The following is a 17,306-nucleotide window of genomic DNA, read 5'->3' as shown; positions in this document are numbered from 1 at the left end:
GTGAGTGAAAGGGCTGGTGACATTGATGTACAAGAATGCATCGGGGAAGTGATGAGTCTGTATCCTGGTGAGAGTTTACATTTCTCCACCAGAGGTCAGCCTTTCATTCAGCAGAGAGATGCCAATAACTCATTCAATACCAGTTGCCTCTTTCACTCTGGATACATTTCTGTGTTGGTGTCTGAAATGTAGAGTTCTTGAACAGTTTGTCTGCATGTCATTTGGGTTCTAGAAGAAACAGTGTGTTGAGCAATTTCATGTAACGCTGTCCTACTTGATCTTCATTCCCTGTCCCAGGTGGGAGGAACGAGGGAGAATTATGGAGTGGGAAGCTGGAGGAATTTTAGAGACGTTAACACCGTCTCCAGTGGTAATAGCATAACATGCAGCATTTGCCATTTTATCTCTGCCATCTTCTGCCAACATGAGCCTAATTAATATGGGAAATGTTCTACTATTAAGACAGTATGATATGCAGTATATACCAAAGTGGACTTAATAGTGGATATGCATTGTTTTCTTTATAAGCTAACAGTAAAGTTTGGGGCAATAGTCAAGCAATATAATAAATATTGTCAGGCATTAAATATGTTAATCAGTGGATTTCTAAAACATTAACCATCTAGTACCATCTAGCAGAAACTTAGCTGTAGTGCATTTAGCTGCAAGAAAGTACCGGCATGTCAGTCTAATCCTGCCAACGATATTGACCTTTGGCACTGAGAATGAGAATTAGGTCGCCCTTCTGTAGGATGTTTCCGACCTCTGCCTCACCCCCTGACCCCTCTGTGTTTACCATGAGTCCTCATGTGGATTCAGCACAGGGTTGACCTGCCTTATAGTGCAAAGCCAAAGCTGCCCAGAACTCCAAGCCAGGTTTTCCAAATTTATTACACTTTTGCATCCATAGGTTTAGAATTCACAAAAGAACAATGGAGGTCTCTGAAAAGACCAGACCAATTTGTTATGCTGATGAAAACAATCCATGTTTGCCATTTCCATATCTCCATGGCAGGGGGAAAAAAAAAACAGCTTTGTCTTGTTTTTTATACATTCTCAGTTTTACTCTTTTGAGTAACGTACTTAATGAACCAGCAGGGCGGTGCTGCTCAGAGAGGCAGCCAGGGCGAGACGAGGCTCCAACCCCAGCAGAGCAAGGCAAGGACGACGTGTGCAGTGGTGGGGTTTGTGTCTGAGCCCACGGACCTCTCCTGGATCCCGTCGAGCCATGATGTGTAGCTGCTGACGCGGCTGTATACCCCTGGCTTCCTTGGCAAGGCGCAGTCTTCTCCGTGACTGGTCACACCATAAATGTAGAACCTTTTTGTGTCTTCGCTGTAGCATGACAGCGGCCCGCCGCTGTCACCCTTGATGGCAGAGAAGGTCGCACACAGAATTGTGGTCGCTGGCTGCAAGACGGATGCAGTGTGTTTGATTGACGGGCCATGACATGTTACCTGACATGTGTCGACACCCCCGCTTTCCACGCCAGCACAGACCATGTTGTCACTGACGTGGCCGTTGTACCAGCGTCTCTGGTTGCACAGTCTGGTATCAATGAGGCCCACCTCGGCCTCTTGGAGTATGTCTACCACGTTCCCTAAACATGAAAACCTCTCATCATGGTAGCTGAACTTTTTTTTTTTTTAGCGTCTCTTGTCTCCAGAAAGTGGAACAGATGCTGACACATCTGTATTTTAGTCGCCCAGGTACGTCATGTTTATTTTCCAGAGAAAATCACTGAATTCATTATTACTGTTTTTTTTGTAGTTAAAAACTGTTGTCTGCAATAAGACCAACAATCAAGGGTTCCTCTGAAGCATATGTACAGCAGCTTGGCACAGGAATGATGAGAGAAAGAGCCGAGTGAAGACAAACCGTCCACCGTGGTGCTGCCCCAACCGCTGATGTAACAGGAGCTGAAGTTGAGATCTCGTTCCTCCAACTGGCTCTGGAGGGTGCAGACGGGCTGTACGTGAGGGGAGTAGTACAGCGCGGAGTGGAGGCGCAGCAGTGCCACGTCGTAGTCGTAGTACGACGGGTCGTAGTCGTCATGCATGACGATACGTTCCACGGGACGCCGCTGGACTGTCCTGCCTTGCTTTGACTGTGAGGACAGGCCAGCTACCACCTCCAGCCGTGAGGTGTCCCTGGAAGAAGCATGTGAAATTAGCCATTCGACCTGCTTGCGTTGGCAAAAGCACACAGATGATGCATTTAAATATAAATATAATGCAAGTCTATTGTCACTTGTGTGAGTATGCACACACACACACACACATTGGCATAGCTATGGGATGTCAATTGCACTGGTGCCTGTGGTGTGCAAGAAGCCCACAGCAACTGGGCCACCTACAGTTCCAGTTGGGAGCCTTCCACTGGAATTTATGCTACACCTCTATAATTCACGAACGGATCCTTTGAAAGGACAGTAAATCATTTTTTCCAATTACTCTTCTTCGAATTATGAAATATCCATTATACTGACACCTAGTGGCCTGGATGTTTCAGAAATCCTGTACTAAATCCATTTTAAAGATGGCCACCTGTTCTATGGACCATAAACTTTCAGGACTAGAAAGCAATCTGATTCTTCATCTCATCTGCACTGCAATTTATAGAAACAACATTTAAAAAGAAGAATTACTCTCCTATTGTTTGCTACTTTTTAGTGGTAAAAATGACTTCTTACTCCTTTAACTTAACTTTCACATGGCCAGCCTGAACACAGGCTACCTTGCACACCTGACCTTTATTCATGCCATGCTTTTTCACATATTTGTGTGTCTCATGCATGGATGAAAAATGGACAAATGGTTTTTAAACAGGGTTTTCAACCATGACATTATTTATAACTCTAGAATACTAAAAGATGAGACTAATTCCATTAGAATTTATCAAAATATATATTTGATCAAACTATGCACACATGGTAATGGCTCTTGAAAAATCCTTATTTGGGCAGTGATGTGTTCCATATAACATTTATTGTGATCTCAATAGGGGGTCTATCATAAATGTTTATTTTTATGTATTCTGTGCTATACTCATGGTAGCTGTGAAGCTGATAAACACATTTACGCACAACTCGCACCTCCAAAGAAAAACATGAGCAGCTTGGATGAATTAAACAAGATGTCAGGGTGTTCTCTCTATTGTAAATGCCAGAGACAAGAATCTGGATTTGGCCTTTATTTTAGATGATCTCACTGCGTGCAAGATTTGTCGTATGAACTTCACCTGAGTGAGTAGCTCACCTCTCAAGCCGTGTGAGTTTACAGAATGTAGTTGGTGGGTAATCAGCTACATTCTGGAAACTTACATGGCTTGAGAGGGGGTGGAATTGCCTGCCTTAGGAGCGCTGACTTAATTTAGACATAAAATACCAAGTAAACAAGTAAATATTTATATATATAATAAAATAATCAACCTGGCATAATCAGCAGGGCAAAGCAGGAGATGGAAGCCACTGATATCAAGACAAGGGAACTCCTCACTATACACAGGGTTTCATCTCAAATCCAGCACTCCGAGACTGTACACTAAGGGAGGGTGCAAGGAGTAGTGAGCATCGGTGCCACTGTCCAGGACGAAACATCAGAGATCCAGGAAGATGGCCACAACTGCTGAAGTGCTTGGTGAGTACCTCAGACAGCAGAAACCCAAGGACAGTTGGAAAAGGAGGAGCCCCTGCACGCCATGTACCATCGGCAAATCCTACCAGTGTCTGGAAAGACTGCATGGAGGCACTAATCATGGCAACACAGCAACAAGCTCTGAGTACAAGATCAATAGAGGCTGGATCTACCACATCAGGCAGGACCCCAGATGCAGGCTGTAGGATCAAAGAACACAAAAAGCTTGAAACACGAAGAGCTGGAAATGATGTGGAAGGTGAAGGTAACAGTGGTTCCCACGGTAATCCGAACACGCAGACAGTGGCTTCAGCAGATCCCAGGAACAACATCAGAGATCTCCATTCAAAAAAGAGTTGGGAAGAGCTATGGCTCTATGCAGGACCCTCAAGCTCCCTGGACCCAAGCTTGGAAGAAGAGATGACCTGGAGGAGGGTAAGTGGGGAAGTGTGTGTGTGTGTGTATGTGTGTGTAAAATAAAAAAAAACATATTTATTTTATATATATATATATAATAAATAATTTTAACACATACAGCAGGTTAACCCAATTAGACAGCATCTAATGTAAATGTACATAAATAAACTAGGTGAAAGAACAGTACTACTATGAGCAGTGATCATGCTGACAGTGAGAACAAACTGGCATAGTGAAGGCATATAGTGACAGCAGAATTCACAACAAGAAGAGGTTTAGAGCAAACAGAATTCAGAGTATTAAACTGAGATCATCAAGAACGAGCTAAAAATAGACGTTTGTAAACAAACTTCACGTTTGCTTGACCCTGCTGAACATCCAGGGGGATGTGAAGTCACATTACAGTAAACCATGAGGCAAGAACCACGGCGGTAACTGGTCCTGAAAGCGTACACACAGTTGGGAGGCTGTATAATGTATATAATTGCACGGTGAAAGCTTTAGGAGACATTTTGCTGGAATAATAATGATGTAGAAAAAGCAATATGTGTCAAGCCAAAATGAAAAGAATTTTAACAACTTAGTGTGTGTCAGAGACTGAATTGTCTTGAATGGATTACTTAAAAAATATTCCAATGATGTTATGATATTAACATCCATTATCTATCCACTATTACACTACAGTCAAATCTGTAAACAAAGTGGAATATATTTCTCTACCAATCCTAAATTGGCAATATTTAAGAAACATATATTTTCTTACTTGAGAAAATGTCTATTCTTGGTGATACAGCTGTGTTCAAAATAATAGCAGTCCAACATCACTAACTAGATCAATCACTGTTTTTGGTAGAAATTATATTTCTACAAGGTAAAAAATGTACTAGTAGGTGTGGTAGAGTAATAAAAAACCAACAGACCCAGCAGTCATGACACGTATGCTAATGATTCTGTGTAACTGAATAATTAACTGAAAGGGACATGTTCAAAATAATAGTAGTGTGAAGTTCAACTAGTGAGGTTCATTCTGTGAAAAAACAGGTGGCCTCTATTATTGGATGAAAGCAGCAGATGTTGTACATACTGGTTATAGTGCATTTCTTTCTAAAAAAAAAAGTAAAAGGGGCTGTTTCAGACATTGTTCAGAAGAACAGTGTACTTTGATTAAAAAGTTGATCGGAGAGGGGAAAGCACATAAAGAAGTGCAGAAATGATAGGCTGCTCAGCTAAAATTCTCAAATGCTTTAAAATGGCAACCAAAACCAGAAAGACGTGGAAGAAAAACAGAAATGAATTCGTGATGGACAAAAAGCCATTGAAATGGGTGTTTCAACAAGACAGTGACCCCAAACACACCAGTAAGCGTGCAACATCTTGGTTCCAGACCAAAAAGATTAACTTTATGGAGTGGTTAGCCCAATCTCCAGACCTTACTTTGGTGGTCTTTCAACTTGTGGTGTGACATCAAAAATGCTTGGCAAAACCAAGAAATGCAGAGGAGTTGTGTAATGTTGTCCAGTCGTCCTGGGTTGGGATACCTGCTCACAGGGGCCAGAAGTAACTCCATGCAACACAGATGTGAAACAGTTCTCAGAAACAGTGGTTATACAGCTAAATATTTGTTTGGTGATTCACAGGAAAGCTCAATATTCAAGCATTTTTCAGTTTATACAGTAAATGTGAGTTTGTAAAGAAAAATGCAGACACTGCTATTCTTTTGAACAGCCTAATATTCCATTTCTTCACTTTCTGTAAAGTAATAACACATTTGATGAATTTTAATTCATGTTTTGATTTGGAATAGAATGTGCAGTGTTCTCAATGCATTTGTGTGTATGAAAATAAAAGCTATTAAGAATTTTGAGCTGTACTCACTTTTTTAAACACCCTGCTATTATTTTGAACACAACTGCATGTGGGGGGAAAAAACTGAAAATTTAGTAAAAATGTTTTTTATTATAATTATTATTGACAAATTTTAACTGACAAGAATTACCATACAGTAACTGGGACATCTAGAGGACATGTCTATTTAAAACCGTCTTTACTGCCCTGATCCGGAGAACTGTAGCTCAGAGCTGCTCTGCTCCTACTGAAGTAACGTTGATGAAATACTTTTCCCCTACCAAAGCTGTAAATGTGCTCTGCTGGGTGGGTGGTTTGCCCCTTTACATTCGGCGCTACTGCTATAAGTGATGGTCATAACTATACGCAAAAAGATCTTTCAAAGTCTCAATTTGCCAGTTTGAAAAGCGGCTTTACAGAAACGCGGACGTTGCGCCTACGTTCATACGACAGCGCAGTCCAGGATCAGGTCACACACCTGTTTTTGTCAAAGCAGTGCGCGGCCGTGAGGATCCAGCGACGGCTGAGTATAGAACCTCCGCACACGTGCCTGGACGTCCGCTGGATGCTCACCTGCCAAGGCCACGCGCCCGCTGGCGCGAGAGCCCCGCCTGCGATACGAGACCTGCCTGGCGCGCCCACCAGAGGCCTCCGTCCGCACCCTGGGGAGACGCAGCGTGTCCGAGTGTCTTTAAGTCTCCTTATCTACGTCACCTTGCATCGCTCCCTGCCATGCTCTAAGTCATACAGTAATTACGTCGTGCAGCAAAACGATCATACATACCTGAACTTTCCGAAAGTATGGAACTAACAAGGAAAAAAGTGTACAGTGTTAATTTATGCATTTTGAATGTACCGATTGCAGTGAGGAGATAGGTGGAGAGGAGGAGAACCTAACGTTTGTAATCAAACAGTTTGATAAATGCGAATTACACCCGCTTTGTGACGTACGAGCAGCAGCCTCAGTGCAGAGGAGTGAAGTTCGTGACTTCTAGTTGTTTTAATGGCCATGTATAGACCTCTATGCCCAGCTAGAGGTCCAATAATAGCTTTAAAATTCCTGTCTCGTGCCAGTCTTTTCTTATTTCACTTACTAGCGTGCCAGAGTGTTTGTATGTAAGACTCCACCGAGTGAGGGAGTTGATTGGTCTTTTTTTTAAAATATTTAATCGTACTGATGGCGCTCCAGGCCCGGTGTTAATTAATATAACCCAGTGCAATGAGTAGTTTGGACTGTTATTGGGAGCAGACACGTGGGATTGGCTCCATCGGAGGCACTAATGATTATTTTTGAGTTTAAAGCCATGCGACCTGTTTTGAGGAAATAAGAATACTGCTTATTCCTAGATGGGTGTATTTGTGGACTCTCCCCGTTATTTCACTCCGAGTCATCAATTATGCAGAGTAACTGCACATACTGGGAGAGGAGGTGGCAGCACCAATATGGCGACACCCGCAATTTCTTTCGAATCTTTTCGACATCTGCAGTCTAGCGACGCGTTTGTGGATAGCCGTTAACATTTATAAAGTAAGTGTGCTGGTTATTTTATCTTACAATATGCTTGCTTTGCCTTCTTGTAGGAAAATAATTTTTTGCTGCCCACCAGGCGATCAGAATGTCGCAGTGGCTCAGAGAGCCTTATTGTGCCTTATTGTCTGGTGTACAGCTAGAGCGCGTCGTCTGCAGTCGGAATGATGTGTTCTTAGGTAACTTTTGACATGGAAACGTGATTTTCGTGATGTGGTTGCTGGCGGCCTTTTATACACTGCCTGAGGAGTGTTGGCGTGTTCATTAAAGCCCGGTCGTATAATGTCATATCGCCCCGTGCACAGCAGCCTGGCGGATATATAAACAATAAGCCAACTCACTGAAATGTATTGCACAGATTTTTTAGTTTATTTTATATTACACAACCAGTTACGGGTTCATTGAAATCCAGTTTCCAAAACTACACCCGTACCATTTTGCTTATATCAGTCTCATTTGACTTATTTTGTATTTTTGCGCATTTTATTTTGACGTGATCGCGCTATTTTAAATGTGGACGTCTTGGCCTGAACTCTGTGGCCAGTACATCCTCTGATTGACTGTGGGGTCGACGTAGGTTTTACGGGTGTGGTAGGCAGCGTTTTCTGGAGCCGCCGCGTACACCGTGAGAAAAACAAGCCCTCCCGTCGTCGTCCGATTATCCTTCTGTACACACGAGGCAACGGGTCGTTTCTTTTCCGCAATGTGTGCCTTCTATTGCGGGGAGGTTGCCTCTTCGTGAAGGGGTAGATACGCCAAGAAACCCCCCCACTGCAGTATTCTCCTTTTCGCCGTGTTTTGGGCAGCTCTTCCACGAAGACGTCTTGCTGAGCGCTGTATGTGCACTCGGATTTTCATCGAAATGCGCTCGTGTGGGGGAAAAGGCTAGGACAGGCGCCCAGCGCGAGCCCTGCAGTGTTGCAAACGCTGTTTCTGCCGAACCGATCAACATATACACAATTATCTCTTTGATATTAGATCGCTGAAAGGTAAGTCGACTGGATACACACTGCGCATTGAGTCATTTCATGCCAAATAAGATACAACACGGTGTAAAATCCATTGAATTAAGGACAGTTTGCTGTTTCTGTTAGTTACAAAATCAGAATGAATATAAAGCGCGCTTTCTGATGTGTTGGTGGATATAACCAGATGCTCTGGGTTTAGGTGTTTTGCTGTGACGTTGTCTTTGCGTGTCGGTAATGGTTTCGTGAGTCCGTTATGAAAAGCATTTTCTGTGACTTGCCCGAGATAAATGAATGAAAAACGGATGGCTTTTCTTAGATTTTAGTGTAGCGCCTCGCATGATCACTCATCTGCTAGCATAAGGCTGTAGAGCTGGCAACGTAGCAAACATGATCTCGTGTATTAACATAAAAGTAGCCTGGTGCTTCGTCTAATTTCTAAATTACCCGCCGCAAAAATGACCTTACCGAAGAGCACCATGGGCTGAGTTCCTTAAGTAACTTAATATCAACTGCATACTTGAGAAAAATACAAAATAAACAGTAAGACGGTTCTAAAGCAAGGGTTTCGCAGTTACCCTCGAGCGCCAGTGAGTGGTTCTGAATGGACAGCTCCCGTGCATGGAATTTGTTTCTGTATCCAAATGTCACATTCAATGTAACTCGCATTTATTCCTGCTTAAGAAACTGACTGCAACGTTTCCTGTCAGGCGGGAACACACTGATGAATCCGAGCTGTTTAACCCAACATACAGTATAGCGATATGTTCTTAGTCGTCATAACCCAGTATGACTGAATCCGTGCTGTTACAAGATGTGGTTCATGTTATATAAGCACATAAGAGATTAGCTCATATGTATGAGTTTTGTGCCATAGTCTTATTTTCAGCTTTTATTTATTTTTGCTGCATTATTTCCCCCATTTAGTTTGAAAATTCATCATTACCAGCAACAAGCAATGTCCTCTGATTGGTTCAGGGAAAAATATCAAGTGAGAACCGACACTGTGTATTGGCAGGTCTATTATGAGAAAGCACTGGTTAACCTTGTGAGTCACTGCTCCCTCATAAAAGGACATTTTGGAATATGCGCAGGACCCTGGGTCTTGTGAGGTTAAAGCTGTGACAAACTTGTTGTGGCAAAGTTGTGCCTGACTGCTCTATGGGCAAGACAGTGAGAACAGTAGATTTGATCAGCGTTGTTATGTGAATTAGAGTGATGAGGTAAAAATTAATTGATCATTCACTGTTTAAAGTAGAGAGATTGGAGACAGAGTGTTATACTCTAGTGGACTTGGTTGTAGAAAGTAGGATCATTTATAAAGGTTGTGAAGTCCCCGACCAAGGTAACAAAGCCTAATCTGCTGTTACTTAGACTGATAATTATTCCACATTATTAGAAAGAACGTCGGATGTTTTTTTCCATTTAGTGTACCCTAGGAGAAGGTTTCAGGAGCTGATGGAGCAAATAAATGCTCTTCATTTGGTGACACAGTAATGTCGTGGTTGGCCTGGTTGTTTAAATGCCTTATGTGTAAGTGCTTGTCAAGTCTTCACTGATTTATGAATGAACAGGAAATGCAGGCCATGATGATGATGATGGTGGTGTGGTTGACCAAGGCTCCATCCTGCCCACCGCCACCACTGTCCTGCACTCCCATGGTCTCATAAAGAGTGTCTCATCATCTTCTCAATATCTCGCTGACTTCTTAATGGTGCTGATTATGGCAGTGGCTTGTATGCCACCAGACCTGCCTGGAGGGTTCTGTGCTTTGGGCTTTGTTTATGAAATTCCCACTAGCCTCTAAGTGAAAAATGTGTCATGAGGGAGACCAACAATGTGGAACTAAAGCAGGCAACGAGTTGCGCATCATAGTGTATCTTGATGTTCATGGAAGCAGTTGTTTGCACCTGCAGGCCCTCATAAACATGTGTTGTTCACCTCCCATATATCAAAATGTGTGACTCATACAGTATCTAGGGCTTGGGCCTTTATCACAGGCTCTGAATTTAGCGAGCGTGTGTTATTTTAGTTTTATGGATGCTTGTGAGTTTTTGGGTGTGTATGTGATGTATACCCATATACCCATAAAGCTTGCATGTAGTCTTATGATTATTACTCTTATGATATTATCAATGTGTTTGTCTACATAAGGTCTCTCTTTCTCATAAATACAACATTTACAAACTTCTACCTTCTTGCTTTTGGTAAAAAAAATTTGGTAAACCTTCAAAAAAAAAAAAAAAAAAAAATTTTTTCTTATTGGCATCTTAACTAAAACAGACTCTGATTCAGCCCAGTGCTCTGTAATACTCTGGTTTGGGTTTGGCCAGTGATCTGACCCAAGTGCTGCTCTCTCTCTCCTGCTGCAGAGCTGCCTGCCCTGGATGGTACAGACGTAGAGAAGCCGTCGCTGCAGGATGAAAACATGGCTGCACCTCTTTTCGCACCGCCAGGACCTGACAGCTTCAGATATTTTACCCAGGAATCTCTGGCCAACATCGAGAAGCGCATCGAAGAGGAGAAGGCCAAGCCTCCCCCCAAGCCGGACAGCAGCTACCGTGATGATGACGACGAAAACAAACCCAAGCCCAACAGCGACCTGGAGGCGGGCAAAGGTTTGCCCTTCATCTATGGCGACATCCCTTCTGGAATGGTGGCGACACCACTGGAGGATCTGGACCCTTTCTACATGAACAAGAAAGTGAGTGAGCATCTCCCTGGCGGACGTGACTGAGCCTCTGCTTTCTAGTGTGGCCATCAGGGCTGGAGGCTGGAGTTTGGATCGTTTGTTTTTGCTCCCCTGCGGGTTGGGCCTTGTTTGATAGTTGTGAAACATCTCTGCCATAGAAAGGGTCCTAACAGTTCCTAAATAAAAGACCAGATTATGTGCATGGCATGTACTTATGCAATGCCACACTTCTTAATCAGTGCAGTATTTATCAACCATTCTCACTAAATGACATGTGATAGTTGAAGGAAGAAAACTGGGCATCATCGGGATCTATAGATCCTATATTTAAACAATCTCTAGTTTTGGTAATCACACCGTTTCTAGCAAACCCAGCTGACGTTTGGCAGGTTTGTGATATAGCAGCAAAATGGGGAAAGCTGTGCTTGGCTATCAGTGTTGTTTTCAAACGCAGTGCCAAGCAAGCCGGCTGCGGGCACAGTCGTGTGGTGTTACGACAGTGTAAGAGGAGAGCCTGGTTGTAGCAGTGGATGTAGGCAGGACTATCATAGCACTCTACTTTTATAAATAGTCCAGTGTCAGCAACCGAAGCAGAATGCTTGTGTTTTGCTGGGCGGGATGCCATGGGTTCAAATTAATTAGTATTCATCATAAATACAGTGTACTGTGACTATACATATTTGTTGTATGTAATAGATTACCCTGCACCCCCCCCCCCCCCCCCAATTCTTGGGTGTTGCCTTCAGTGTAACAGAATTATCACAGCTCTCAGTGATATGTAGGTTGGTCAAGCATCAGTTCTTGACTGAGCAGCAGCTCCCACAAAGCACTGGGTGTCTTCCAAGTTCCTTGGTGATGCTGTTGAGAGACATGCTGATTAGATACATTAAGTCTCAGTTCAGGATTCTCCTCAGGTCTGCTCAGTAAGATTCAGTACCTGAATTGTGTACCGTCACTACTGATGTCCTTACAAGAACAAGAGGATGCATTTAGTAACGCCAACAGACATTTTGGGGGGTTTATTGATGTCATGTTAAAAGCATGAACTTCCAATCCAAGCTTTGTGTCTCTTGTGTCTCATGGTCCATGGCATGTGCAGGACATGTGCCCTGGGGCTGGGTAGAGCTGGGCTTTTGCGGGGAGCTCATTGCTGTGAGGCTTTGGGAGGAGGTCAACAACAGGAACCGTAAAGCCACGTTGTTCCGGCAGTAATCAGAGAGAAGAGCAGCAACCAAATGCAAAGACAGATGTAAACACAAATGCCCCAGCACCTTCCAGTGGATCAGAGTGCCACCCCATGATTGTAGCAGCTGGGTCATGTCTGTCTGCTGTACACATTTTTCTTTGAATATTGAATATTGGAATATTGCCGAGTTGAAATGATGAGAGGGTTAGGGTCGACCCAGGCTCTGGGGTTAGGGTCTGACATGGCCAGGCATATTTTGGGTCTCCCTCCTCTCCTGTGGTGTCGTGTTGATGGTGCACCTGCTCCGGATCCCTCTGCAGCTCTAATGGCTGTAATGTCGGAGGAGGATGGCACCCCACCGGCTTCCTTAAGAGAGCTGTGGCTTGGTGCTAAGTGCACCTGTGAGGTTTAAGCAGAGCTGCCATGGAGTCGTGCGCTAAATAATGCATTTAACTGGCATGTGTATGTGCATGCGTGTGCGTGCGTGCGTGCGTGTGTGCGTGCGTGTGCGTGCGTGAGTGTGTGTGTTGATGCTTGCTAATGCGTGCCTGCGCTGAGACTCCTCATTCTGCATCTTCCTCCCTCCCTCTCTCTCTCTCTCTCTCTCTCTCTCTCTCTCTCTCTCTCTCTCGTGCTCTCACCATCCATCCTGCTCTCATGCCTCACATGCTGTATGTTATGTAACCTGTTCTGCACAAGAAGGAGATTGCCATCTCGCAACGAAACCCCTTGTGGAAGCCCCACTCGGCAAAAACGCAGACAGAGTTCACTAGCGGATGTGGGGTGCAGGCGGCCGCGTTTCTGCAGCGTCCCTGGACCAGCACAGTGGGGACAGAGCTGAAATGCGAGCTGTCTGAATTCCTTGTTTTGTGCCAGTCTGAATCTCTCCCATTTCATATTCAGTCATTGAACATGGGGCTTAAAATGCTGCCTGAGATTGGTGATCGTCTATCATCTGCTATTGCTGTTGTAGTAGCATTAATAGTAGCGACGGACTTCCATTGTCTTCCAGTTTCACGACTCCCTGAAACACGACTCCGTACGCCGAGGGCCTTTGTGGTTTGCAGGAGGGGAGGCAGTGGAGGAATCCTGTTTTGCAGCTTTTACAGACACACACTGTCCCTATCACACTGGAGCAGGAGCGGTTCGGCTGGGTGGAGAATAGGGTGGGTGCAGGAAGGGCCGCTTTGCTTACCGGCAGTGCGAGCATGGGCTGCTGGATTTGGGATGGGGCGGGAGAATGGGCTATGGGCGTGGCCAGGGGAGGGAGGGGTGGAGAGAGGTCCCGCCCTGCTGCTAGCCCGTAAAGCCAGGGAGAGGAAAGCATTGGCTTGGCCCTGATGACGCAGCACTCTGGCTGGGCAGGGTGTGGGGGCAGGGTTTCACACGCTCTCAGGAAGACCGCCTACAGCCTTCTTACTCTCCGATCACCCGTTTATGGTCTGTTATTGTCTCTGTCATGTTTTCTTTGCATCTTTTGCTCTGTTGTATTCTGTCCATCCTGTTTCTCTCTCTCCCTCCCTCTCTCTCTTTCTGTGTTTGTTTACTGAAGGGTTAGATGTAGAAGGCAGGTAGGTAGCACACATGTGCAGGTATGCAGAAACTCCTGACTGTTACTCTGATGCAACCCTCACCATGTTCCTTAAATGCACCAGTCTGAGGAGAGCTTGCCCTCCGCCACTCTCCAACACCAGCTGCGTTCCACTGCTGCTGAAGAATTTCATTGCATCCACTAAATTTAGCTCTCCGGTATTTGGAATAGTTTACATTTTGGAGTAAATATACAACTTTTAGTCAAAGAACTATAGATGCAAATTATTTATGCCCCTGCAATTGTGGTCTGCACGTTTCACTGTGAACGGTGTTTAGCCGTAGGTCTGGTTTAAACTGCATTTGGAACGTGCTCGTGTAAACTCGCTCTGCTAGCCTGCTAGCATGTAGGTGGCGCAGCATGTCCTGCAGACTGCCTGCTAACGGCGGACGATGCAGAGGCTGGCGTCCTGCTTAATGACACGAGTGCATGGGAGCTGTTTCATTCCTTCCTTCATCCCGAGCCTCCGTGCCCGTCTCTATGACCGACCACGCCGGCGGGTCATCTGGGGCTTGTTTGCCTGCTCAGCTACACTTGTGTAATCTGCACCTTCCTTCTGCATCTCTCTCCCTGAGCCCTGCTGCCACCCTACGATCTCATATCCCTTATACTCACTCCGCCCACATCCTTTCTTGCTTTTTCACACTTGTTTCTTTCCTTCGCATTCTTCTGTCTCTACTACGCTTTAAATCAGATTCACAATAGCCTACTGATCTCACAGAAAAAGCACTTAAGAGCTCCGCTAATCTAAGCACTACAGTTGAGCTGTATATAGCCAGCATGCAGGGATCCGTCAGCGTGTATCAATAGCACAGATGCAACTCATTTTTCCCCCCTCTGTCTCTCGTGATGATGGCAGGTGTTGTGTGTATAAAATATTGCGTTTCCGGCTTAAGTCTAGAAAACAAGCCCTCGTCAGAAACGGTGCGTTAGTCCTCATGACCTTTATAGTAGCGGCCTTTGCCCTTGCGTGGTCTTTATCCGTGATCCGTTCTTGCAGGCGTGAGCCGCTGACGCGTTTTCTCCATAACCAGCATGTTTCTGTTCTCTGCTGCAATGAATATTCCGCATGTGTCGTGCTTTTTGTGCATTAGGGACGTTGTTTTGCTCAGGGAAGGCCGTGCGTCAGTTGACACTGTGCCTGGTCTTACTGCTGGTGTAGGTTTCTTCTCTGTCCCACCTCCTTTTGCTTGTTGCTAACGACTTTGTCCGGTCGCCCCTTCTGTTCTTCATGGTTTTATCTGGTTCTTCCATTCATGTGCATCTCCCTGCATGCTCTTCTGTGTCCTCTTTCCCTTATTCCATTGCTTTCGCTGCTCTTCCACCTTTTTCAGTAGCTGTGTAGTAACCGGGTGTGTGTGTGTGTGTGTGTGTGCATGTGTATGTGTGTGCGTGTGCGCGTGTGTGCGTGCGCATGTATGTGTGTGTTTAAAAGGAGGAGGATGGGTCGATTTCTCGACATGTGTGTGTATTACTGCATGTACCTTTGTCACGTTTCTCTGGCTGGCTTAAGCAGCACTTTTCCTGTCCTGACCCTTTCACCCTGTCTACGAAAACGAACCCTGATCTCGGAACAGGTCTTGCAGCAGGCTTTAAACGTTTCCCCAAATTGGTCAGTGGTCTGGATGTCTCGTGGATTTTCATACTGGTTTCAGCCTGCAGACACATGGCGACCTCAATCAGTATGACTCAAATATCTGCTTCCTCCTTTTGAATCCAAAACACATGTAAAGAGGGATATTTACTGATCTGGATTTTCCTACGCCATTTCCTTAACATTAGTGCTGGATAAAACAGCCTCTTAGACATGTCTGTTTGTACGTAACATTGCTGTTTAAATGAACTTTCTCCTTTGAACAGATGCTTGTTTTCAGAAAACATGTTATATAAAAAGCATACAGCTGCCAAACAAGTAATGTTTGAGTCATATGTGATTATGTTCAGCGCTGACGTTTGAGTTGTTGTCCGTGGTCCTAATGATGCTTTCTCTTTCAGTTGGTCCAAAGGTACACGAGACAGTCGTAGTTGAAGGGAAGAGCATCGCGGCCGCAAACGCGCGTGGTGCCCCGTTCAGCTTTGATGGCAGTGACCATGTTTAATTTAAGAGATGATTGAGCTCCTATGATCTGGTCTGGTCGCCTGGGCATACACAGTAATAGAAAGGCTTTGCCAATAAACAGGCAGGAAGGGGTGCTGCCTCTGTTTTTAAAAGTTAATGGTGTCAGTTCGTCACTGCATCTGAAGACTTGTCAGGACGGCGGCGTTTGCACTGTTTCTCCGCTCTTCTGATGTGTTTAGCTGGTGCTCCGGATATTCTGTTCTATGTTCCGTTGTGCGAGTAACCAGCGAGGTCTGTCTGAGGCTTTGAGACGCAGGGTTAGTATGGAGCTTTTGTGGCAGTAGAGTGTACGGCGTTGTGGTCAGTCTAGAACATTCTTCACTACTTTGTTCATCTTTGTCGTGTGCATTTTTAATCTATGCTCACCATTAGCACGTCAGGCAGACTGGGTACAGATACAGCAGACACGATAACCTGACTTTCCTGTGTTTTCTGAGATGTTTATTTTAGAAATGCTCTACAAGACTGGTGTGAGGTAGTGGCAGTCTTGTTCATGCACAGGTTTTAGTAGACCATTTTCCTGATGATGAAAACACTAACAGAACTGATTACTGAGTATGTGCTGTATGTGTGAGGGAAAGACAGTTGTTATTAATGTCCAGTAGCATATTGTGTAGTTGTTATCCTGCACTCACCTGGTTTTCTGTCACCTGTAATTCGTAGGGACGTATTATTGTGGGATCTAAGTTTATATTGTGAATCTTTTCTTTGTGTTCAGAGAGTGATACTCTGACATATTTGCTTTGATAGGTGTTTGATACATCTAAGGTATCAACATTTTTTTTTTAATCTGCAAGCAAAATTTGCAATTGTAAAATGAAATTATGACATCAGATGATATGGTTTCAAATGTTGAACATGGTTTTGTGTGGAACTAATTGGAGTCTCTCTCTCTTTCTCTCTGTTTCTGTGTGTCTGTGTGTTCTTTACCCCTCTACCTTCTTACCTCCACTATCCTTCTCTGTTTTCTGTTTGCAGACATTTATAGTGGTAAACAAAGGGAAAGCGATCTTTCGCTTTAGTGCCACACCTGCCTTGTACATGATAAGTCCTTTTAATATTGTTAGGCGAATAGCTATTAAAATTTTGATACATTCATATCCTTTCCAAGCTGATTTTATGCGTGAAAAATCACGTGTGAAACATGATATCCTGTTGTTGTTTTTCCTGTTGCATCTCTCATGAGCTTTAGACTGTTAAAGTATCAGTAAGACTTCAGTGTAGATCAGGATTTGAGATCCTGTTGCAGACTGTGTGTTTCCTACTGGCATGAGTAGGTCACATGATGGAGGAATGTAATGTGTGTACATTCGTTTAAATGCATGATA

The 17,306-nt window shown here is 44.3% G+C and overlaps 2 protein-coding genes across 16 annotated transcripts in view; one reads left to right on the top strand and one right to left on the bottom strand.

Moving 5' to 3' along the window:
- Positions 1-1,109: 1,109 nt before the first annotated feature.
- Positions 1,110-10,050, bottom strand: LOC113584438 (transmembrane protease serine 12-like). Its single transcript, XM_027021334.2, has 5 exons — positions 9,963-10,050; positions 6,376-6,559; positions 1,879-2,150; positions 1,458-1,600; positions 1,110-1,367 (listed from the first exon to the last, which is right to left on the bottom strand). Exons 1-5 carry the CDS (start codon positions 10,048-10,050, stop codon positions 1,110-1,112), a joined length of 945 nt encoding a protein of 314 aa, XP_026877135.2.
- Positions 7,148-17,306, top strand: part of scn8aa (sodium channel, voltage gated, type VIII, alpha subunit a) — a 44,750-nt gene continuing 34,591 nt past the window's right edge. For 13 of the 15 annotated variants that reach the window (XM_027021353.2, XM_027021346.2, XM_027021343.2 and 10 more), the window contains exons 1-3: positions 7,148-7,425; positions 10,763-11,094; positions 16,957-17,075. In XM_027021353.2, the coding sequence (XP_026877154.2) occupies positions 10,819-11,094; positions 16,957-17,075 (395 nt within the window). In that variant the 5' untranslated portion in view covers positions 7,148-7,425; positions 10,763-10,818. Of the gene's footprint in view, positions 7,426-8,009; positions 8,415-10,762; positions 11,095-16,127; positions 16,236-16,956; positions 17,076-17,306 lie in introns of those variants that run through there. The other 2 variants (XM_027021341.2, XM_035522556.1) reach the window with 2 other exon arrangements.

The sequence above is a fragment of the Electrophorus electricus genome, chromosome 24 (genome assembly GCF_013358815.1).
Source record: "Electrophorus electricus isolate fEleEle1 chromosome 24, fEleEle1.pri, whole genome shotgun sequence".
NCBI classification, from domain to species: domain Eukaryota; kingdom Metazoa; phylum Chordata; class Actinopteri; order Gymnotiformes; family Gymnotidae; genus Electrophorus; species Electrophorus electricus.
Note: the sequence above shows the minus strand (reverse complement) of the source record. Positions and strands in the feature narration are given on the sequence as shown.

Excerpts from the sequence above, each read along its gene's own strand:
- LOC113584438 (XM_027021334.2), bottom strand. The coding sequence starts at position 10,050 with ATGGGAGTGCAGGACAGTGGTGGCGGTGGGCAGGATGGAGCCTTGGTC. Across the intron at positions 2,151-6,375 it reads CACTGCTTTGACAAAAACAG|GGACACCTCACGGCTGGAGG; the intron begins GTGTGTGACCTG and ends TGCTTCTTCCAG. Across the intron at positions 1,601-1,878 it reads GGGCAGCACCACGGTGGACG|GGAACGTGGTAGACATACTC; the intron begins GTTTGTCTTCAC and ends TTTCATGTTTAG.